The sequence below is a fragment of the Bos javanicus genome, chromosome 10 (genome assembly GCF_032452875.1).
Source record: "Bos javanicus breed banteng chromosome 10, ARS-OSU_banteng_1.0, whole genome shotgun sequence".
Classification (NCBI taxonomy): domain Eukaryota; kingdom Metazoa; phylum Chordata; class Mammalia; order Artiodactyla; family Bovidae; genus Bos; species Bos javanicus.
In genome coordinates, this window is record NC_083877.1 from 48,840,016 (window position 1) to 48,864,472 (window position 24,457).

The 24,457-nt window shown below is 45.2% G+C and overlaps 1 protein-coding gene across 3 annotated transcripts in view; it reads left to right on the forward strand.

Annotated features, from left to right (window-relative positions):
• The window catches only part of RORA (RAR related orphan receptor A), an 809,830-nt gene that overhangs the window by 397,800 nt on the left and 387,573 nt on the right, over positions 1-24,457 (forward strand). The window contains exon 1 of one of the 3 annotated variants that reach the window (XM_061431125.1): positions 14,122-22,733. The exons of the other annotated variants lie outside the window; for them this stretch is intronic. Within the exon in view, the coding sequence (XP_061287109.1) occupies positions 22,601-22,733 (133 nt within the window). The 5' untranslated portion in view covers positions 14,122-22,600. Of the gene's footprint in view, positions 1-14,121; positions 22,734-24,457 lie in introns of those variants that run through there. 3 annotated transcript variants of the gene reach the window in all.

Sequence of the window (24,457 nt, forward strand, 5' to 3'; positions counted from 1 at the left end):
GATTGTACAGCAGACTCTAACCGGTGATCAACACATTTAGAATGGTTTGAGAACACAGATTTGGTTTCAGTCCCCAGCTAAAGGTTTGGATGGTTCTCTGACTCATCTGATCTCGATCCGGACCATTGAATTTGCAACTCAAAGCCTGAAACCCCAAGAGCAAAGACTCTTAACATTTCTGGCCATGCCAGCTTCCCATCAGGCCAGCCACAGTTCAACGAAATGTCCTCAGGCCTTTTGGCACATCCAGTTCTGTTCCAGGTCCAGGTTGTGGTTTCTTTGAAAGTAGAAGGTGTAGGTGGTAGGTACGTGGAAACTGGCCACCAAGCTCTGCAGAGTTCACGGCAGGGAGCCACTGCAGGGCTAGGAGAAGGGCTGGAGGGTTTGCATTCCCTTAACTGTTGGTGGTGTCCTCTTGGAAGAGAGAGAACGTCATCAGGAATAATTGATTGCCTCAAGTAAATTCCAGGATCACTGATTAAGTGTTCCCCACCCTATTCCATCCAGCGTCTTAAACTTGAACATGGCCGTGTATTAGTATTACCCAGGTATCTTGTTCAATGGAAGATTCTGATTTAGCAGGTCTGGGTGGAGCCTGTGACTCTTCTCACAAGCTCCAGGTAATGCTGATTCTGCTGGACCATAAACATTTTGAGAAGCAAAGCCCCACCTTTGAAGCATGTAGAGAATACAGATGTGAAGACAAAGTTATTACCTTTAGGCAGCCACATGGTGGCCAGGAGACTGGCCGGTGAACAGTATTCATTCCACAGGGACTCAGGGCAGAAGCTGAGTTGAATGGAGTCCAGGTAGGCTCTAAACTTGGCCTTGGAGGTGAACAGGAGACAAACAGGTAGGGAAGCCAGAAGAGAGTATCTCAGGCACAAATAAGAGCCTGGGTAAGAGGCGAGACCTAATACAAGCTTGTCATCTTCCTGCAAAGAAGACATCTAAAATAGTGCCCAGTTCATTCCCAGGCCTGGTGTGGGGGAAGAGGGGCAGGGGGCCAGGGAATGAAGCCTATGAAAGCATAGAACATTCCTGTGGCAAGTAAGCAATCACTCACATCTAGGAGCACCAGGCCTTCTTTTTGCTGCACAGTATAATTAGAGCATTTGAGACGTGGAACCCGGAGAAGCACCACGCTGAGGGGATTGTGAGCCAGCCAAAGCTATGAAAAAGTCCTGCAGTCCCATTCTCAGCACTGTTTACAACCTTGCTGTTATTTCTTGTGTATTGACTGAACTGAGGTTTTGCTTTTTTTAGGGGGGTTGGGGGTATATTTTATTCCTTCCTTCCTTCTTAACCTCTTGCCTGCCTCCCTTCCATCCTCATCTGAAAATTCAGAGGGAAACTCAGGCAGAGTGTACCATTTCCCCAGGATTTTCCCTCTCCTTTCTGCTGCCCATCTCTGCTTCACTCCAGTCCCACTCTGGAATTCCTCCCAGAAATGAGAACTGTTTGCATTGCACGTATTTGCAGGTCTCTTTTCATACATGAACTCCTATCAAACTCTCTGATATGATGGGGAGAGACCAAGCATTGCAATCCAACAATTTTTTACTCAGAAAAAAATCTCACCTGATCTTTCTCTGTCAAGGCATATATCTGGCGTTTCTGTCCACTAACCAGCAGACTGGCCCAGAACATACCTTGCCGTACAAGTTACAGCAACAGTTTGCTTAGAAATGTACATAGGTCTCATTTTCAAGCCTTGCACTGGCAAGTAGTTAGTGAAGGAACTAGCATTTTCACCCCCATTTAACAGGGGAAAAAACTGAGGCCCAGGAAGCCACAGTTCCTAAGTGGTGATTCCTAAGAAGCTAAGGTGAGCTGCTCAGATCATTCTGCAGTTCAGGCCTGCCTTCACTTCATTTCCCTGGGCCTTATTTTCTCTCCTGTGAAATAGATACAATGTGTGTGATCTGTGAGACCCCTTCCCAGCTGTAATAGGCTGTGATCATGCCATTGAGTTTCAGAAACCAGAGTTCTTCACTGCCAGCTTCTATTTAGTGCTAATCATTTTGCTTAATTATGTTTAACTTCAAGTGTGTTTTACCGCAGCTGTCAACACAGTTCAGTTTGTCGCACTGATGAAGTCTATAGCTGCATGATAGCACCTGTGTGCCATTTTGCAGGGCGTATTCAGCAGCCAGGCAGGCCTTCTCCTTGGCTCCATGCTACCATGTTCTGTCCTGATGCCAGCTTAGTTTCTCTGTTTATACTGGAAAGCAATGGGCATACCTTCAGCTACAAATTCCCAGAAAGCATTGTGGGTAACCTTTGGCTGAATGTAAACTGCTGGTTTTATTCCAAAGCCTGGCACGTTGTGTCGATGGGATGCTCAAGGTGAAGAGAGCAAAGACATATATGACACATTACTTCCATGATGGGGGCATGAGCAAAGAGAATTACAGTCTTTGACTTCTCCATGATCACCCCTCCCCCTGTGGTTGAAATCTCTGCTCATTCTTTCCCTTCAAGCCTCATGGGTGCCACCTTATCTAGAAAGTTTTCCCCAACATGTTCTGTCTGCAGTCACACTTCCTCTATATGTCCTTGAATTTCCATTTGCCAGAGCCCTTGCCCCACTGTAATGAAAATGTATTTCATTATTTTTCTGACTGAGAGCACCAGCCATATGTCATTTACCCCTGGGTGTTTTCCCACAAAATGTTTATTGAGTGAAGAGTGAATGAATGGATGAAATCATCACATTCTCAGTGTTCACCCCTCTAGTGTTCAGGTGAGGAATATGATTTTTCTTTGTCTTTCTGATGCCCTTCCATTATTCCTCCTCCTTTCTCTTCTGGCAGATTTGCAAAATGTTTATGCAGTCACTCGATCTCTGCTCTGAGCTTTCTCCCAAGCTTCTCTATGGCCAGAACAGCATCCCTTTTTCCTCTGTTTTCTTACCCTGTACACTCCTCTGATGGGCCAGGCTCTCTGTCCTCCACCTCTGAAATGATACCTCAGTCTCTATCATTTCACTGCATGTTCTCTGATTGGCCAGAAAAAAAGACAGTGCTTTCTCTCTTACCCTGTTTGAAGTAAAACATACAATTTCCAGGACTAGTCTGTCTTCACACTCTACAGAATACTCTGTTCTTTCCCACTGATCCATCTACAACATACAATTCTATACATGTGTATTTTTCAAGCTGTTAAAATTACTTATTTGCATAAGTGGCTTTTCTAAAATCTGGCTTTTTTCAATTAATATTTTGGTATAGTCTAGGGACATTCCCATCGGAGAAGGCAATGGCACCCCACTCCAGTACTCTTGTCTGGAAAATCCCATGGATGGAGGAGTCTGGTGGGCTGCAGTCCATGAGGTCGCACAGAGTCGGACATGACTGAGCGACTTCACTTTCACTTTTCACTTTCATGCATTGGAGAAGGAAATGGCAACCCACTCCAGTGTTCTTGCCTGGAGAATCACAGGGACAGAGGAGCCTAGTGGGCTGCCGTCTATGAGGTCACACAGAGTTGGACATGACTGAAGCAACTTAGCAGCAGCAGCAGCAGGGACCTTTCCAGTTCTGGAACACAAATTTTAAAGTCAGCAGCTCTGCAAATCGGGGATGGCTCTCCATTCAGGGGATCTGCTACCAGAGCTTCTATCTTAACAGGTGATTTGTTGGTCAAAGGGAGACCTGGCCAGTGTGAATACAGAGGGTGTTGTTGCTGGAGAGAGAGGGTTGAAAGAGAAATAAAATACTGAGCAGTGAGAGGCACCTGGAGTTCTTCCTCCTTAAGATACAAAAACCTATCAGGCCATTTCATTGTGGCCTCAAGTGTGCCAGGAGGAGAATCATATCAAGTTTTTCTCATTATTTCCCCTAATTTCCTCCTCAATTTGATGGGCTTCTTGGATTGGTGGTGATGATCTTCAGACCTGTTAAGGGCTGTGGTTGACAAGGAGGGATCAAATAGCCATATTTACCTTCAGTGTGTTTAAAGATCTCTTGATATTGGTAAAAAATTTAGATTCTCAGACCCTTCATCAGGATTCCTGATTCAGTATACTTGGAATAAGGCCAGAAATATGCAGTTTAGTTATTTGCACTTTAAATTTAATACAGGAACCTTTTTAAATTTATTTTTAATTGAAGGATAATTGCTTTACCCAATTTTGTTGTTTTCTGTCAAACCTCAACATGAATCAGCCATAGTCATGCATATGTCCCCTCCCTCTTGAGCCTCCATCCCGTCTCCTTCCCCACCCCACCCCTCTAGTTTGATACAGAGCCCCTGTTTGAGTTCCCTGAGTCATACAGCAAATTCCCATTGGCTGTTTATTTTGCACATGATAATTAAGTTTCCATGTTACTCTCACCTTGCATCTCACCTCTCTTCCCCTCTCCCAGTGTCCATAAGTCTGTTCTCTATATATGTTTCTCCATTGCTGCCCTGCAAATAAGGTCTTTGGTATTATCCTCCTAGATCCCCTATATATGTGTTTGTATGCAATATTTCTCTTCCTCTTTATGCCTTACTTCACTCTGTATAATAGTCTCTAGGTTCATCCACCCATTAGAACTGACTCAAATGAGTTCCTTTTTATGGCTGAGTAATATTCCATTGTGTATATGTACCACAACTTCTTTATCCATTCATCTGTCGATTGACATCTAGGTTGCTTCCATGTTCTGGCCATTGTAAATAGTGCGGCAATGAACATTGGGGTACGTGTGTCTTTTCAATTTTGATTTCCTGAGGGTATATGCCTAGGAGTGGGATTGCTGGGTCATATGGTGGTTTTATTCCTAGTTTTTTTAAGGAATCTCCATAAGGAATCTTCCATAGTGGCTGTATCAATTTACAGTCCCACCAACAGTACAAGAGGGTTCCCTTTTCTCCACACCCTCTCCAGAATTTATTGTTTCTTGACTTTTTGATGATGGCCACTCTGACAAGTGTGAGGTGATATCTCACTGTTGTTTTGATTTGCATTTCTCTAATAATGAGCAATATTGAGTATCTTTTCATGTGTTTGTTAGCTGTTTGTATGTCTTCTTTGGAAAAATGTCTGTTTAGGTATTTTTCCCACTTTTTGATTGGGTTAGGAACCAGTTTTTAATAAGCCAGCATTTCAGAAGAATGATCAATAAAATGTAAGACAGCACGTTTGTCCTCCAAAACTAGAGTTACATTCCACCTGCATGATGGGAGAACCATGGTAGCATCAACTCAAACATAACTCAGCATCAGTTTCTGCTGGTGCCCCCTTCATGGTTATATCACTAAGTCTGACCACTTCCACCAGGTGGAATTCTACTGCACTGATTCTTAACTTTTGGGATGAGAAAGATAAGGGATCTATACACGTCAAGTGAAAAGTCTTGCCCATGATGAGCACTATTTATCTCCTCCATAAGGCTTCCTGTAGCTATAGACAGAAGAAGCACCAAGGAATGAATCAGAAGTAATGGAGGCGCCTAGACAATCTGTCATGTGGTTTCCATATTACCATAAAGTTGATCCTAAATTTTTGCACCCTGGTTAGACTGTCTCTCTCTCTCTCTCTCTAGTTGGCAACATGAAAGGCCAGGAGACATCTCATTCCTTTGATACCCAGTGCTCCAGGGAGCTTGACAGAATAAATTTCTCCCACATCTTACCAAATAGCTTGTGTCTACCAGTGAATTATATGCAGGCCAATAAAGCAGCATTGTGAATGTGGTCAGCCACACAGATGAACGTGCTCTGAAGCTCTGCCCCAGATCTCGAGCCTGAGTCAGCTACTTTTGGATTACTATGCTAGGCTCAAAACTTCTACAAGCGTCTTTTTCAGAAATATTTACCAGTGTCAGGTTCAGAACTTTAGAAAGAAAATCCTGGTTGCTATGTTGGGTAATTCTCTATGTTTGCAAGTGTCACTGATTCTACAATTGATTTCCTTCTGGTAAGAAGGGGGAAAGATATTTTAAATGACCAAACTCTTGTTCTTGCTTTATTCTGTATACTTTGCAGCTTTGAACATCAGATTCTTCACTACAGGATAAGTTGAAAAATGCCAAACATCTTTAGCTAGAGCATTCTTGGAGGGACCAGTATCACGTCCTAATGTTACTGTGTTTTTATGGATGAGCATCAGTGTTTGTTATTTGTATGCTTCTGTTGCTAGGAAGCTTAGCTGAAGGGCTACAGGTTGCTAATTTTGTTTCTGATACCCATCCACCAAAGGCCACATTAAGTCATATCTCGTATACCTGTTATGTGCCTTGATTTATTTTTCTTCTTGTGTTTTATGTATCATTCCACCTAAATAGTTGTGTGTGTGGCATCTCCTAGATTCCATTTAATCATCAACAACAGAAAATTCCTCTCTCCTAATTTGTATCTAATATAGAAAAGCAGCCTTATCTCAGAGTGTATATGAATTACCTCAGCATGGACATTATCACTAGCTAATAATAATGACAACTATTATTTGTATTTGTATTGTACCCGATAATGTATAAAGGACATTTCCATCATTGAATCTTCACTAGGGCCTTAAGCTGTAGATATTCAGATCATTCCAACTTTCCAGATGCAAAAACTGAATCCATAGGAATGATAAAAGATTATACAAATTGCCTATCAAATGTGGACAGTAATTGAGGTTTGAATGCTGATCTGTCTAACTCCAAGTCCAGCATCCTTCCAATTCATTCTGCATTTAAATTCCTGGAATTTTTCCAGTGGGATAGGGGTATCGTTGCCCATTCTGGGCCATAGCGATTGGACTCTTGTTGGAAGCACATGGCAAATGCCCTGCACTATTGTATCAAAACCTATCCAGCTACATTGTGAGCTTGTTGCCACACCAAGGTGCTGTCATGAGATGTTTTAATCATCACTTCCTCCTCCTTTTTTGACATCTTCTTGTTGGCAATCGTTTAGCCATTTGCTACACTACCCAATTAAGTCGGCAGTCTTGTAGTCTTTTGTAGAATGTGGAAACTTCTCGTTTTATGCCTTGTGACTCTGCTTCATGGAACTGACTAGAGAGATGGTGGAAAAGGTTACAGTCACTCCATTTCTCTATTATCGTCTTCTCCTCAGAGTTTATCACTAATTTTGGTGTCAAAGCTGTAGTCATTTTGAGGGCTCATGAAAGCCAACACACTGCCCAGAAATGCAGACAGCCCCCCTGACCTTTGTGGCTGGAGATGATGGCCAAGGCGGAGGCACAGTGACCTTTAGGCCACGAGTGGGTGGCAGCACTTTCTTTTCTGTGACATTCGTGTTGCTTTTTCCTCTTCGTGTTGGTTTTAATTGGAAGCATGTACAGTGTGAATCTGCCTGGTTCCCTCCACGCACACACCCTGAGTGCTGAGAGACTGTGTGGCTGGCTCTTATCATAAAGGAGTGCTCTCAATGCTAAGTTGGGGACATTACTGATTGCCACCATTAGAGACACAGAAGATAAAATGGATGACCTTTCCGGGGGAAACAGGGCCTTTGTATACCTGGCCCAGCCCACACTTGTTTCTCATATTCTTTTTACCCTTATGGTCCCAGGAGATGAATCTGACACTGGGACTTTTTTCTTTCTCTATTAATTAATTAACTAGGCTGCACTGTGTCTTAGTCGTGCATGTGGGATCATTGATCTGCGTTGTAGCATGTGGGGTTTTTTAGTGGCATCACATGGGAACTCTTAGTCGCAGCATATAGGATCTAGTTCCCTGACCAGGGGTCACACCCAGGTCCCCTGCATTGGGAATGTGGCAGCTTAGCCCCTGGATCACCAAGGAAGTCTCGGATATTTTTTTCAATCGGCATATATTTTTGCCCCAGAACTCTTATTATTCAAGGGGAGCCACGGTTACTTAAGCCTTTTTTTCAAGTCCCATCTCAGTTTTGTGTCCTTCACAAAGCTGGTTGCTCATCCAGCACCATCATTCCCCTTCTGGGCTCCAGACTGCTCAGTCCACACCAAACATCCTGTCATCTCTTCCATTTCGTTTTTTATGACTTTCTGACTCTATCATGTTCCCAAATGACTTTCTGCATGTTCATCTTGTTTCCTGATTTTTTTTTTTCTTTACTAGTTATCAAAAAGGAGCTGGCAACCAAAATTTCCTGAGCAACTGCTGTGGGCTGATCGCATGTTTGGTTTCATTGAGTCCTCATGGCACTCCTAGGAGTTGAATGCTAAGTAGTTTATAAATGAGAGACTGGAAGTTATACACAGTATGCATGTTATAAATTTGTCAGGGGTCACACCCTGCTTGTCAGCAGGGGAGCCAGGCCGCCGACTGCTCTATGTACCAAACGCCAGAGCCTGTGTAGGGATGGGTGGGGAAGCTCAAAGCTTACAACAGCTGGCTCCTGGAGGATCCCAAACATGAGTTACATTACCCTTGTATCATGGACTCCACAATGCCAGGCACGTGGTGGGTGTTCTGTAAGGATGGTATTCTTTTATTATTATTTTTTTAAATTGGAGGATAATTGCTTTACAATGTTGTGCTGGTTTCTGCTGTACAACAAAGGGAGTCAGCTCTAAGTATACATATTCCCTCCCTCTTGGGTCTCCCACCCACCCCACCCCCATCCCACCCCTCTAGGTCATCACAGAGCACCAAGCTGAGTTCCCTGTGCCATCAGTGGGTCCCCAATGATAATATGTCTTACGCATGGCCGTGTATAAATGCCAATACTACTCTTCCAATTTGTCCCATCTTCTCCTTCCCCTACTGTGCCCACAAGTCCAGTCTCTACAACTGCGTCTCTTTTCCTGCCCTGGGAATAGGTTCTTAAAGGTGATTTTATGGCTGAATGACATAGGGACAGGCTGCCCACTGAGGTTCAGGTAGCTGGGCCGGGGTTCCTCTGATAGGGCCTCACAGAGACTGAAATCAGAAAAATGGCACCATGATGCCATGATGTTGATCTTTCGGCAGTTCACTCAGCAAACACAGTGTTGGCACAGGCTGGACTCTGGGGACACCTGATGGGAAGTGTGGCAGAGCCTGGCCCTCAGGGAGCTGAGACATTATCCAGAACCACTTCCCTTTCTTCAGAACTGTCCAGTGATCCAGAAGAGAGGTTCTCAGAACTTTCTATCTGGTTGGCACAGTGACTGTTTTGATAAAAGTTCGAAGGAGAGAGGAAAACTGCTGTGGAGAAGAAAAATCTCCTCTCTCTCTCTCACACACACACACACCCAGAGCTATCAGCCAAAGCCACTGAATTGTCTTTAATAAAGGAAAGCTTGCAGAATGCCAACTCCGGGAGGTGGTGAAGGACAGGGAAGCTTGGCGTGCTGTAGTTCATGGAGTCGTAAAGAGTCGGACACGACCTAGCAACTGAACAACAACACCGTCAAAAGGAAAACTTGCAGAAGGCCAAAATTTCCTTCCTCCCCCTATTGGATGTTGCTTTTTATTTTCAGAAAACTCTGAGTAGGAAACAGTGTTTCTCTCTTGCTTTGAGTTGTGTGATTGGACACTGGGACCAAAATTCCCTAAAACTCAGGTACCTTAAACATGCCCCCCACCAGGCCTCGTCTCCAAGGACGGTGCTGCTGACCCTCACACCTGCTCGCCCTTATGCCCAGAGACCCCTCTTCCTCAAGCAATCCTGCCCCCTTCCTTGGGGGCAAGAGGAACTGCATTTCCCAAGTGGCTGGATTGACGCTTAAAATTGTCAAAGGGAATGACAAGTTGCCAACATCTTGGGAGAACTGCGCTTTTATATTCTGCCGACTTTTGAAATCCAGCTCATGCTCGTAAATCGTCATGTAACCGTGTCAAGGATTAGGTAGGGTTTTTGTATTTATATATGTGTGTGCACTGTTTTTCCTGATGATTCAAGCAGTGGGGCTGGCAGGGAGGCTTGGTCCACCTCGCAGAGCCCTGAACAAGAGACCTGACAACAGAAGTATGTTACTTCTTTTGTTTGCACCACGTCTTCACACCCACTCCCTGGGCAACAGCCTGAATGAAGTGGGCCCCGGTGCTTTGTGTGGGGAGAAAGAATGAAAATAGTGGCCATTCAGGCAAAAGAAAGCTTTTCAGTGCTTTTCAGAAAGCAGTCTTGTTTTCATTGTTGCCCCTGTGTTCTCATAATGGCCTCATCCTTGTCCTTCATTGAAACACACCCAAAGCCAGGAAAACATCTCCCCTGCACACAACACATGTGTGCTCTTAAAGTGATCAACAAGGAAGGCATGGGCCCGGGAGGGTGTCAGACTGGGTGTCTAGAGGGGTGTGAAGACGGCCTTCCTTCTCAGGGTGAAGGCAGTGGACGGGTGGCTCTGGATGGCCTGCAAAGCTTATTTGGAAACTAGCTTCTATGTCGCAGGACCTGGAGAAAGAGAAATACGTGACTTTTACATCTCTGTGCATATTGGCCAGGCCCTTACTGTGCCTCATGCAGGGTGCTGCATGTACTTTAGGCATCTTATAATCCTCACAAAACAGTATGAGAAAGATATTATTACTAGTATTTTCCATATGAAGAACCTAAAGTCCTAGTTCCACTTCTCTGGTAAGAGGCAGAATCAGGATTTGAATCTGGATATTATGTGTTTCCCAGATGCTGCTAGTGGTGAAGAATCTGCTTGCCATTGCAGTAGACATGGGTTCAATCCCTGGGTCGGGAAGATCCCCTGGAAAAGCAACCCACTCCAGTATTCTTGCCTGGAGAATTCCATGAACAGAGGAGCCTAGTGGGCTACAGTCCATGGGGTCATAAAGAATCGGACACGACTGAAGCAGCTTAGCGCACAGGCATACCATCTGGCCCTCTACAGTAACCTCTTAAATACCACGCTAGGATTCTCAGAATAATTTCTCCCAGCCTTACAAATTATGGAGGATGAGGCCTGGATGACAATGGAGATTTTAGAAAGGGTTACTTTGAGAAACTTGAGTGGACTGTGCCGAATTCACTTGACAGCTCATCTTTAGGCTAGGAATGTGGGGAACTGCATACAGTGGTATCAATCCATCAAGAGCATGAGAGGCAGAATGAGTGAGGACATCAGCCTAGTTCAGATCTGGGTATTCTATAACCAGACCACTGAACACAGACTTCTTTCACTGTTCATCCCTCAGCATTGGCGTTCTGAGATCTTAGCTCTCCCCCATGCTCATTCTCATTAAATGAGTGCTGGCCTGAAATATCATCCCAGTCCTCCTGTCAGTAAGATTCTCTGCTCCTGCGTCTCTCCAGGAAGCCCTCTTCTGCGTGAGTTCTGGGAGATGCTTTTTTTCTGTTTGTCCCAATGACAGGAAACCCACTGGAGCCACAGGGACTATTGAGACCCCACTTTGAAGCCCTAGAGATTCTTGCATTTGTGTACATCAGGCCTCATGCCCCCTCCTGAGAACATCATCAGTCTACGAATATTTTCATATCCAGTTTGAATCCCACCTCCTCAACAAGACCCTGCTTGTATATAGCCATGTTCAGGGACATTGCGATGTTGTTCAGTTGCTAAGTCGCGTCGGACTCTTTGTAACCCCATGCACTACAGCATGCCAGGCCTCCCTGTCCTTCACTGTCTCTAAGAGTTTGCTCAAGCTCGAGTCCATTGAGTCAGTGATGGCATCCAACCATCTCATCCTCTGTCACCCCCTTTCCTTTCAGTAGAAATTACCCTGATGCTGGAAAAAGATTGACGGCAGGAGGAGAAGGGGGTGACAGAGGACACTACAGTTGTAGCTTGAAATCAGTCATCAGATCAGATCAGATCAGTCACTCAGTCGTGTCCGACTCTTTGCGACCCCATGAATCAGAGCACGCCAGACCTCCCTGTCCATCACCAACTCCCGGAGTTCACCCAGACTCACATCCATCGAGTCAGTGATGCCATCCAGCCATCTCATCCTCTGTCATCCCCTTCTCCTCCTGCCCCCAATCCCTCCCAGCATCACAGTCTTTTCCAATGAGTCAACTCTTCGCATGAGGTGGCCAAAGTACTGGACTTTCAGCTTTAGCATCATTCCTTCCAAAGAAATCCCAGAGCTGATCTCCTTCAGAATGGACTGGTTGAATCTCTTTGCAGTCCAAGGGACTCTCAGGAGTCTTCTCCAACACCACAGTTCAAAAGCATCAATTCTTTGGCGCTCAGCCTTCTTCACAGTCCAACTCTCACATCCATACATGACCACAGGAAAAACCATAGCCTTGACTAGACGAACCTTTGTTGGCAAAGTAATGTCTCTGCATTTGAATATGCTATCTAGGTTGGTCATAACTTTCCTTCCAAGGAGTAAGCGTCTTTTAATTTCATGGCTGCAGTCACCATCTGCAGTGATTTTGGAGCCCCCTAAAATAAAGTCTGACACTGTTTCCACTGTTTCCCCATCTATTTCCCATGAAGTGATGGGACCGGATGCCATGATCTTCGTTTTCTGAATGTTGAGGTTTAAGCCAACTTTTTCACTCTCCACTTTCACTTTCATCAAGAGGCTTTTGAGTTCCTCGTCACTTTCTTCCATAAGGGTGGTGTCATCTGCATATCTGAGGTTATTTATATTTCTCCCGGCAATCTTGATTCCAGTTTGTGTTTCTTCCAGCCCAGTGTTTCCCATGATGTACTCTGCATATAAGTTAAATAAACAAGCATAGTAAGAGTCTTTACACCACAGAAATTGGCACACACTACAGATCAGGACTTTGTTGTTGTCGTGATTATTGTTTTGATAGCTGATTTGCCAGTGCACCACTGTACATGCCTGATGCCTCACCAGGCATTTTACCCCGACAGTTTGGCACCCCTCTGCTGGTCATAACTTTATCATGTGCCCGTGTGTGTGTCTCTTACAGAGACTGTAGGAGAGATAGGATCATTAGGTTCTTTGTGTCTGCAGTACCATCATGATACCATGTGAATAGTAAGCACTCTTCAGTGTCTATTGGTAGTCTTTATTTTACCTGCTTAGGTGCAATTTTTCCCTAAAAATTTTCAGATGTTATCCATTTGGTTGAAAAAAAATCTTTCCTGTAGCCAGTGTCTGTCATTTATTGACTGATTCATCCACCAACTATTTATTCACACCAAGGAGCAGAGACTATGTGCCACGCACTAGTTCACAAGGCAGAATCATAGAAAAAGCAAGAGAATTCCAGAAGAACATTTACTTCTGCTTCATTGACTATGCTAAAGCCTTTGACTGTGTGGATCACAACAAACTGTAGAAAATTCTTAAAGAAATGGTAATATCAGACCACCTTATCTGCCTCCTGGAAAATCTGTATGCAGGTCAAGAAGCAACAGTTAGAACTGGACATGGCACAATGGACTGGTTCCAAATTGGGAAAGGAGTAAGTACATCAAGGCTGTGTATTGTCACCCTGCTTATTTAACTCAATATGCAAAGTACATCATGCTAATGCTGGGCTGGATGAAGCACAAGCTGGAATCAAGTTTGCTGGGAGAAATATCAATAACCTCAGATATGCAGATGACACCACCCTTATGGCAGAAAGCAAAGAGGAACTAAAGAGTCTCTTGATGAAAGTGAAAGAGGAGAGTGCAAAAGCTGGCTTAGAACTCAACATTAAAAAACGAAGATAATGGCATCCAGTCCCATCACTTCATGTCAAGTAGATGAGGAAACAATGGAAATACTGAGAGACTGTATTTTCTTGGGCTCCAAAATCGCTGCAGGTGGTAATTGCAACCATGAAATTAAAAGACACTTGCTCCTTGGAAGAAAACCTATGACAAACCTGCTGCTGATGCTAAGTCGCTTCGTCCCTGGGATTCTCCAGGCAAGAACACTGGAGTGGGTTGCCATTTCCTTCTCCAGTGCATAAAGTGAAAAGTGAAAGTGAAGTCGCTCAGTCGTGTCCGACTCTTAGTGACCCCGTGGAGTGCAGCACACCAGGCTCCTCCTTCCATGGGATTTTCCAGGCAAGAGTACTGGAGTGGGCTGCCATTGCCTTCTAGACAGCATATTAAAAAGCAGAGACATTAATTTACCAACGAAGGTCTGTATAGTCAAAGCTATGGTTTTTCCAGTAGTCATGTATGGATATGAGAGTTGGACCATGAAGAAAGCTGAGCACTGAAGAATTGATGCTTTTGAACTGTGGTGTTGGAGAAGACTCTTGAGAGTCCCTTGGACAGCAAGGAGATCAAACCAGTTAATCCTAAAGGAAATAAGATAAGTCCCAAATATTCATTGGAAGGACTGAAGCTGAAGCGCCAATACTTTGGCCACCTGATGTGAAAAACTGACACATTGGAAAAGACCCTGATGCTGGGAAAGATTGAAGGCAGGAGGAGAAGGGGATGACAGAGGATGAGATGGTTGATGGCATCACCAACTCAATGGACATGAGTTTGAGCAAGCTCCAGGAGTTGGTGATGGATAGGGAAGCCTGGCATGCTACAGTCCGTAGGGTCACAAAGAGTTGAATATGGCTGAGTGGCTGAACTGAACTGAAATGGTATGCAAGGAGTAACCTCAGATCAGATCAGATCAGTCGCTCAGTCGCTCAGTCGTGTCCGACTCTTTGTGACCCCATGAATCAGAGCACGCCAGACCTCCCTGTCCATCACCAACTCCCGGAGTTCACTGAGACTCATGTCCATCGAGTCAGTGATGCCATCCAGCCATCTCATCCTCTGTCATCCCCTTCTCCTCTTGCCCCCAATCCCTCCCAGCATCAGAGTCTTTTCCAATGAGTCAACTCTTCGCATGAGGTGGCCAAAGTACTGGACTTTCAGCTTTAGCATCATTCCTTCCAAAGAAATCCCAGGGCTGATCTCCTTCAGAATGGACTGGTTGGATCTCCTTGCAGTCCAAGGGACTCTCAAGAGTCTTCTCCAACACCACAGTTCAAAAGCATCAATTCTTTGGCGCTCAGCCTTCTTCACAGTCCAACTCTCACATCCATACATGACCACAGGAAAAACCATAGCCTTGACTAGATGAACCTTTGTTGGCAAAGAAATGTCTCTGCTTTTGAATATGCTATCTAGGTTGGTCATAACTTTCCTTCCAAGGAGTAAGTGTCTTTTAATTTCATGGCTGCAGTCACCATCTGCAGTGATTTTAACCTAGAAGAATGGAATGGAAGACCTGGGGACTGGGGAGTGCATGGTCTCAGAGGAGGATACATATTAGTTTCCTATTGCTACTATAACCAATTACCATTATTGTTTTGGCTTCAAACAGTGGAAATTCATTGCCTTATTATTCTGGAGGTCAGAGGTCTAAAATGGGTTGGCAGGTCTGTGTTCCTTCTGGCGACTCTAGGTAGGAATCCATTCCTGGCTTTTTCCATCTTCTGAAGGCTGCCTGCATTCCTTGGCTCCAGACCTGCAAGTCTCTGACCTCTTTTGTGTCATCACATCACCTTCTTTGACTCTGTTTTGCCTTCTTCTTTTCCTTGTGATGTGATGATTTGGGGTCTGCTCAGATAATCTGGGATATCTGATTAACTTAATTGTATCTGGAAATTCTCTTTTGCCTTGTAAGATAGCATAACAACAGGTTCCAGGCAGTAGGACATGGACCTCTTTGGGGAGTCATTATCCTGCCTACCACAGGAAGGAAGGGAAGGCCTCTCTGAGGAGGTGACATTTGAGATGAGGCCCAGATGAGAAAAACAGATGAAGGAAAGGATCTCGGATAGCAAGAACAGCCTGCAAAGCCCTTGAGCCTGGTGCGAGCCTGGAGAGTCTTGAGAAGAATGACCCGCATGACTGAAGGGAGTCCCCAGAGGGAAGCTGGAGAGGCAGGCAGAGCCCATGTAGCTTGGCATCATCCACCTCACAGGTAGGAGTGGTCTGTCTTCTCAGTGTGACGAGGAGCTGAGAGCTGTGTTTTTCACTGGGTGAATATGTACTTGAATGGAAACAAGTTTTTTGGTAATTGTCTAGAGTGGTGCTGTCCAGTAGAAATATAACGCAAGCCACATTTGTAACTTAGAATATTCTCATAGCCATTTTAAAAAGTGAAAAGAAACAGGAAATTATTCTTAATAACCTTCATAAAACAGTTAACCCAATATACTCAAAATATTATCATCCCCACATGTAAGCAATATAAAAAAAATATGAACATGTTTTGCATTGTTTTTTTTTTAAGTACTATGTGATCAACGTCCGGTGTGTGTTTTATGTTTATAACACTGCTCAGTTTGGACTAGCCACATTGTAACTGCTCAGTAGCCATCTGTCTGACCATTTTTGGCAGTGCACATCCAGACAAGGTCTTCAGGGTCCTGTGCAAAGTCTACTCCAGCGCTGTTTGGAAAAGTGGACAGTGAAGTGTCACAGAAATTATCGGGCCTGTGTCATGCCTATTAACCATCCCCAACTTCAGAGGCTCTGAGTAGACCTTGGGAAGCAAACAATGGATTTATAGATTCTGGAAAGGAATATGTCTCTTGGTGGGGCTGGCAGGGCTCAGTTCCAGACTGGAAGTGAACTCCTGCCTCTTGGAGCCTCCAAGGAACACCTGTCTGTATCCATATGATCGGTGTTAAGGTTCACCTTACTATCCACCCCTCATATGTTTAATACCTTGAAGAGTTTTAGCGAAAGTCAGACCTCTCCCATTTCATTATAGACGAAGCCATTTATTCATCTTACTATATCAGTATTACTGGGAACAGGGCAGAGGTCAAGAACAGGAGAAAAATCCATGGAGCAATGAGAGAATGTCAGCTGTGAGGGCAAGAACTCTCTCTAAGGCACTTCTAAGCTATGACCCATGCTCTTTTGTGCTCCTCTTGTGACCACCTCCCTGCCCTTCCAATACTAACTATAAAAGTCTAGCCTGAAAGGTTTAGTACCAACAGAACATCATGTACATTCATTTAGATTTTTGCAGTGATGTTAAATTAAACAGGTTTGTGAAACAGAAAATAAAGACCTGAATTAAACATGTAGGTCATGATGGTTTATGTAAAGGCCAACTTATAAGGAACATTCAGTATGGTACAAGACAATAAAAATAACAGCACGTTTATTAGAATATCCTATGTAGAGCCAGCTATCTATACAACATGCTGGGCTTTCAGAAGGGCTGGTGCTGAGTTCCCTTCTGATGATGGATTTGGCAGACTAGCATCTGGACCCTCACATCTGGTCTATGAGAAGGCAGACCCATCAGAAAGCAGCTTGGCCATTTTGACATGGAGTGACAAAAGCCCTAATGTGCAAGGACAAAGGTGGCTTCAGTAAAGCGATTTGGGGCTTCAGAGCATCACTCAAATTACCAGTGTCTCTAATTATTGTGCCTGCAATCTGGAGCAAGCTATAGCTGCCTTCCAAAACAGGGTGGAATGTTTCCCTCTGATGCACATTAGTACAAGTCCTCCTTGGATGAGTTTTCCAAAATGATGAGGGCATAGTGCTGTAGGGGAGAAACGTGTTGCCTTGAAAATCAGTTGTGATCTTTGCAAACAATCGGCTGGCTAACAAGCATTTATCCAGCATATATGATGTGTGCACTCTGGAGAAATTTCAGAAGTAGAAGGTCCCTACTTTCCACAGGCTTAAGACCTGGTTGGAAAAAAGTGACCACTCAATGAGAAATTCAACAGTACGTGGTGCCAGCGTGGTGCATAGGTTCCGGCTCTGGCCAGTGAATCGGTAGATCTGAGTTCTGCCCCTGACTGAGCCACTTACAAGTGTTACTACCTTCAGTCTGGTCATCATCTAGCAGGGGCAATAACTACTGGATCACTCAAGAGTAATTGCCTAGGAATAAATCACCAACTCTGGACCTACAGATCCTCTTCTCAACATCAGAAGAGTTTGAATGGTTTATAATGATGGTGATAATATTTATAGCTCCATTTTGTAAGGTCTAACTTTGTGCTCATGAAAAAAAGAAAAGTTAAAGTGCTATGTACTTTTCAGGAATTAACTCATATTTCCTAAAGGAGATTTAACTGGGAGAAAGTTTCTGTTATTCCCATTTTATATATGAGAAAGCTGAGACGTAGGCTAAGTAACTTGCCCCAAAGGACTGATGCAGAGCTGGGATTCAGTAGCGACTCTTTGAGCCTGTAAAGCTTGGGGTCTAAATGCCCTGAAGCCCATCACAGCTGGCACATTCTTCAGTTGTAGGAGCCGTCCCAAATCATTCAAAGATTACTTGGGGAACTGGAGAAGAGTGAAGTCTGATAAAGGAAACCATGTTGCCGTAAAAAACGGACCAGGTATTAGTCAAGCTTCAAAGAGGAGAAAGACCATCGTCATCTGTCCCTCGGAGAATTCAGACTTAACTACGTCAGGATACCAGGATATCAGCATCCTGATCTGTCCACGCTGGTATCTCAGTTTGCATTCATGGGCCACTAGCCATTCAGCAAGCGAGTCACACACCAGAAAGGGACTTCGAGGCTGCTGCATGACAACAATCTCACCTTTGCAACCTTTTCCTTTTACATCCATCTCAGCCACAGGTGGGGGAGCTGTGAATTTCACCTCAGCCATCATGTGTAGTGAGGACGCACACACGCACACAGATCGTCACCCACAAAGTCTTCACTTTGAGACAAGGGTGGGTTCAGCTTCCTCTGCTTACACAACCCATGCCGCCTGAGGACACTTGGGTTTAGATGGCGTGTTGGCCACAAGCTGTTTCATTATGTGTTGCCTGGTCCCCTCGGCTTCCTGTGCCTTCTCTTGAACAGATAGTTCATCTCCTTATCTCAGAGAGTTGTTTCCCCAAGTGTAGCCCCAGAGTCCGTAGCTTTGATACCATCGAGGCAAGAAGGTATTAAACCACCTTTTGTGTAATTGTTTTAGTTGTGTTTTTTTCATATCTGCTTCATGAAAAGATGATGTGGTTAGATTTCAGCTAGGCCTTGCCGAGGATATCGTGTGTGCTTGGGGTTACCCACATCATCATGTGACTCACCTTCTTCTGCAGCGTGGTGATCTTATCTTCTTTTCTGCACTTTGCCACCAAGCACCAGCTTCTCTCAGCTTCTGTGTGTGTGTGTGTGTGTGTGTGTACACACATGTGCATTCATGTGTGCATGTATATATGCTCATGGCAGCAACTTGTAAAATGATACTTTACCGTTCCTTTATAATAAGGCTTTTACTCTACTAGTAGCGGCGGGGAGAAAAGACGCCTTCATTGGCTTTTCCACTTAGGAATTTGAAGCAAAATTTTGCTTAAGCAGACACATTTCTATTTAATTTCAATTGGTAATTCTGCTGTTCCTTCTGTGTGTTAGGAACTGCACTGGCTACTTAAGGTACAAAAATACATATGACTGTCCTTGCGAGATCGTCTATGTAACTACAGGAAGAGAATGCATTATCAAACAGCTAGAATTCGACCCAGCAGGGGCCAGGGAGGTGCCAAGAATGGAGTCGTGAGGGAAGACAATTGAGGGGAGCTAGGGGGAAAGGACCAGGGATCTCTATGGAAAGGAGTGGGAGGATTCACCCAGTGGCCCTGTGAGGACGCCCCTCCCTCCATCTCCCTGGGGCTGAACAGCCGGGGGTGGGAGTCAGAACCCTACCTCCTGCCTGAGAGATCCTTGGGTCTGGAAATTTGGGAAGCACACCCTAGGAATAGAGCTTCCTAAAAGAAGCAGGAGATGAACAAAGAGGGCAGAGTGGAAAGGAGGTGGCAGCCCCAGGACTGTGTGGAGGACAGCGTACAGGAGAGGCTGAACCTAGCAGAAGGGCCATGGTGAGAGGTGGTTATGAGCCTGAGTTTTAATATCATTAACTGTGTGCTAAGTTGCTTCAGTCACGTCCAACTTTTTGAAACCACAGGAACTGTAGACCCTAAGGCTCATCTGTCCATGGGATTCTCCAGGCAGGAATCCTGGAGTGGGTTGCCATACCCTCATCCAAGGGATCTTCCCAACCCAGGAATTGAACCTGCATCTCTTATGTCTCCTGCATTGGCAGGCAGATTCTTTACTGTTAGCACCACCTGGAAGTCCCTTTAGTATCATAAGCTGCTGCTGCTGCTAAGTTGCTTCAGTCGTGTTTGACTGTGTTCGACCCCATAGACGGCAGCCCACCAGGCTCCCCATCCCTGGGATTCTCCAGGCAAGAACACTGGAGTGGGTTGCCATTTCCTTCTCCAATGCATGAAAGCGAGACCTGGGTTGAAATACTGAAGCCACCACTGACTGAATGTACAGCCTTCGCTAGTTCCTTCATCTCTGCCAGCCTCATTCTCTCATCTGTGAAGTGAACATAAGAGGGCTTCGTAGGACTCTCCTGAGAACAAACTCAGATGAAGTGCTTAATGCTGTTTTGGGAGCGTAGAAGTGTCCCATAAATGGAAGCTTGAAAAACAACAACAACAACAACAAAAACCTCTTATTTTTAATGCCTAGAATAGTAAGTTGAGGCCAGAATGTAGAGGCTCCTGTCTGCCAAGGGAAGGAATTTGAACACTGTCCTGCAGCCCATGGGTAGCTAGTGAAGGTCCTCTAGCAGGGAATGGCATTAAAAGAAGCTGGTGTTGGGGGAACTCTCCACTTGTCATCAATGTGGGGTGGATTGGAAGAAGGAAGGAATGTTGGTGAGGAGGCTCTGTCAGTGTCCAAGCACCATGGATGAGGGCCCAGGGAGGTGGTAGGGGGAATGGAATGGAAAAAGCAGAAACAAGCACTTTAAAAAGGAAGGTGAAATGTGGGAAGGAGGTTCAAGAAGGAGGGGACATACGTGTACCTATGGCTGATTCATGTTGTTGTAAGGCAGAAACCAACACAACATTGTAAAGCAATTTTGTTGTTGTTTTTCAGTCACTAAGTCGTGTCTGACTCTTTCCTACCCCCATGAACTGCAGCACTGAGCCTTCCTTGTCCTTCACTCTCTCCTAGAGTTTGCTCAAACTCATGTCCATTGAGTCAGTGATGCCATCCAACCATCTCATCCTCTGTCACCCCTTTCTCCTCTTGCCCTCAATCTTTCCCAGCATCAGAGTGTTTTCCAATGAGTTGCTCTTTGTGGCCAAAGTATTGGAGCTTCAGCTTCAGCATCAGTCCTTCCAATGAATATTCAGGATTAATTTCCTTTAAGATTGACTGGTTTGATCTCCTTGCTGTCCAAGGGACTCTCAAGAGTCTTTTCCAGCACTACAGTTTTAAAGAATCAAGTCTTCGGTGCTCAGCCTTCTTTATGGTTCAACTCTCACATCTATACATAACTTCTGGAAAAACATAGCTTTGACTATACAGACCTTTGTCGGCAAAGTGATGTCTCTGCTTTTTTAATATACTGTCTAGGTATGTCATAACTATTCTTCCAAGGAGTAAGCACCTTTTTATTTCATGGCTGCAGTCACTGTCTGCATTGATTTTGGAGCCCAAGAAAATGAAATCTGACGCTGTTTTCACATTTTCCCCATTTATTTGCTATGAAGTGATATGACCAGATGCCATGATCTTAGTTTTTGAAAATTAAGTTTTAAGCCAGCTTTTTCATTCTCCTCTTTCACCTTCGACAAGAGGCTCTTTAGTTCCCCTTCACTTTCTGCCATTAAAGTGGTGTCATCTGCATACCTGAAGCTGTTGATATTTCTTCTGGCAATCTTGATTCCAGCTTGTGATTCATCCAGCCCAGCATTTCCCATGATGTACTCTGCATATAAGCTAAATAAGCAGGGTGACAGTATACAGCCTCGATGTACTCTTTTCCCAATTTTGAACCAGTCCATTGTATGTTCAGTTATCCTCCAATTAAAACTTAACAAACAAAGGAAGATGGCTTAGAATTGAGGGATAGGAATTTAGCCTTCAGACAGTGGAGCAGGATAAAGGAGGGATCCAAGCTTGTTTTAAGGATGTGGCCTTGTTACATCCACCCAAACCGAGGTGTGAAGGGAGGAAGAACGACATGTTGCTGTCCTGGAGTAGGGCTGCTGTGGGGACAGGGGGAAAGTGACCCTGATCTGGAAACCCCAAGGGCATCTTTGGCACCTTGACTGGCTTGTACATTTGTGTCCTGCTTATCCAGAAAGAAGTTGAGATGGTTTTATACCCTGAGGGAGTAGGTGGTTTACACTGTCCTCATAAGTAAAAAGGAACTGAATCACCAGGGGAAAAAGGACATAGAAAATAGAGGGAAATGATGGAGCATGGAGAATGAGATAGAAATGACTGACAAGCGAGCGGTGGTGTTGAGTCCCAAAATGTCGACTCTTTGGCCTTAGAATTAAGATTTCACCATTTCTCATCTCCCTTTCTGAGGGAAGAATCCCTCCCAAAAGGGACAGAAAAACCAGGTCCTTTGACCTCTTTTCTAACTTCCAGAATAATAGTGGGATATCTCTCAACCACATTTTAAATCTTCCTTTTCTTTGCAAGGGAGGAAGCAACAGCAGGTGCTTCTTCTCCAGCACCAGTACAGGTTCCAGGAAAGGATGAGAGGGAGGGAGGGAAGGAAGAGAGGAGAAAGAGCCTCAAAAAGGAAAAAAGGGAGAGATCATGACCCACCACCAGTAGGCACTGCCAGCTGACCCGCTGGTTGGATGGCGGTGACTGCCACAGAGCCATCCAGCTTGTGACTTTGCTTCCTCTTTCTCTCTCTCTCTCTAGTAGCACAGAATCACTCACCCCTTGATTCCTCGGGGTTTCACAACCTAAGAGGTCTGGGAGGGCACCTTGCAGTGCCTAAGTCTCCGCGAGTGTTCAGAGCGGACACAAAATGTATGGAGTCTCTAGACAAGCGGCCTTTCTGTGGATGGGATCTGCCTCTGAGAGGCCAGGGGAAAAGACAAAAACAAGTGTTTCCTGCAGTTCTCTGCTGCAGTTGCTAACAGAGAGTCACTCGACACTTGGTAAGTGCCGTGAATGTTTTTACTTTCAGTGCCCAAATTTCTCTGGCTTCCGGGAGCTATTGTTGTCGAGGAAGGAGGTGGTAAGATCATCCCCGCCCTCCCCGTGTGGTGTGACGGTGCAGAGATGGTTATCTGCGCACCCAAGTTGGTGTTGCTTTTTTGGGGGTAACAGCTTTCGAAAAACCATCCACTGGGCTCCAGCCGGCCAGGCTTCGAGAGCAGTTACCACGGTGTGAAAAGCAGGTGGCTTTGTCAGGCAGGATGCGGGCCACCAATGCAGGCTTTGGGAGTTGGTAAACGCATCGTCTCCCATTACAGACCAGAGTCCAGACCCACCAGTTCCTGGGATGTGGAGAGAGAAGGGCTGGATGAGGAGCTGTGCTGGTTAACACAGACCTCCTTCCTTGTCTCTGCTCTCAGTCTCGCCATGGCTGGACTTGTGCAGGGTTCCTTTCTGGAGAGGAAAGAGCTTAGCAATCATTTAGCTCTCATGATCCTCTTCCTAGTGGGACCCCTGAGGCTGAGAGTAGGGAACTAGCTTTGCCAAGGTCAAGCCATGGCCACCTAGAGCTGGAATAGGACATAAGGTACTGTGGCTCCAAATCCAGTGTTCAGAGACTTCTCGATTAAGTGCAGAGAGCCAGGCTTTGCAGCCAGGTGCACCTGGACCAAATCCAGCCTCAAAACCTGGGAGATTTTGTCTTTTCCCAGCACCATGCTGAGCCCTCTGCACCCCTCCCCTGAAACAAGAGACCACGAGATGCTGAGGACATCTGGACAGGAGGACAAGACACCTGGAACCAGTGAGTCACAGGAAAGAGGACTCCCTCTTCCCTCTCCCCCCATGAACAAACCCTCCTAGGCTAGAATGGACCACCCCAGAATGGGGCGGCCTAAAGAAACCAAGGTGGACCCCAGCTTAAGGTAGCATTTGGCATCATGAATGCTCAGCAAAGTAGGGCTCAACCTGCAAGCAGTTCTCATTGCTGCTGCAGACCCAGGCCTTCCTCTGCCCACGGGGAGCTGTCTCAGGGCAGCTCCACAGGCTGAGTCCCCTGCCCATCATCACAGCTCCCATCTCTTGGGTGATCCTTCTGTGAGGAGGACTCTCTGGCCTGACCCTGCTCCCGCGTACTAAGCACAGTAAAATGTGACTCTCAGTTCTCCTTCCAGTCTAGGCATCCTCCTCCTCCATTAACTTTTTCAAATGTATTCATTGAATTCGGCACACAGAAAAATGTGACAGCACCTCTTAGTTGCCAGCCTCCATGTTAGAGATGATGGTGATACAGAGACTTGCATAGCCACCCCTGTATAGCAATTTTTTCTCCAGCACTTCTAAAGCCTCTTCATGAGCCAGGATGGACCTGCTTTGTCTCACAGCTTGCAGCAAGGTGGCGGGAGGCAGGGATCATTTTCCTTGTATGCTGTAGAGCACTTGAGTCTTGTAGGTGGCAATCTCTTGGAATACCATGCATGGTGCTTCCCAGAGTTGTGAAATCATTGTACTGACTCAGGGTCCTCTATGCCGCATGTGCTGTGTGGATGTGTGATGATGGTGCGGTGATTGAGGGTGTGGTCCCCAGAGGCAAGCTGATCTGGACTTTCGACCCTCTGTAAACTGTGTGGCTTTGAATCAGTTACTTAATCTGAGTGTCAGGAAGATAATATTTTATATTTTAGTGTGATCTGATAAATTCAACGAAAAACACAAATAAAGAGAT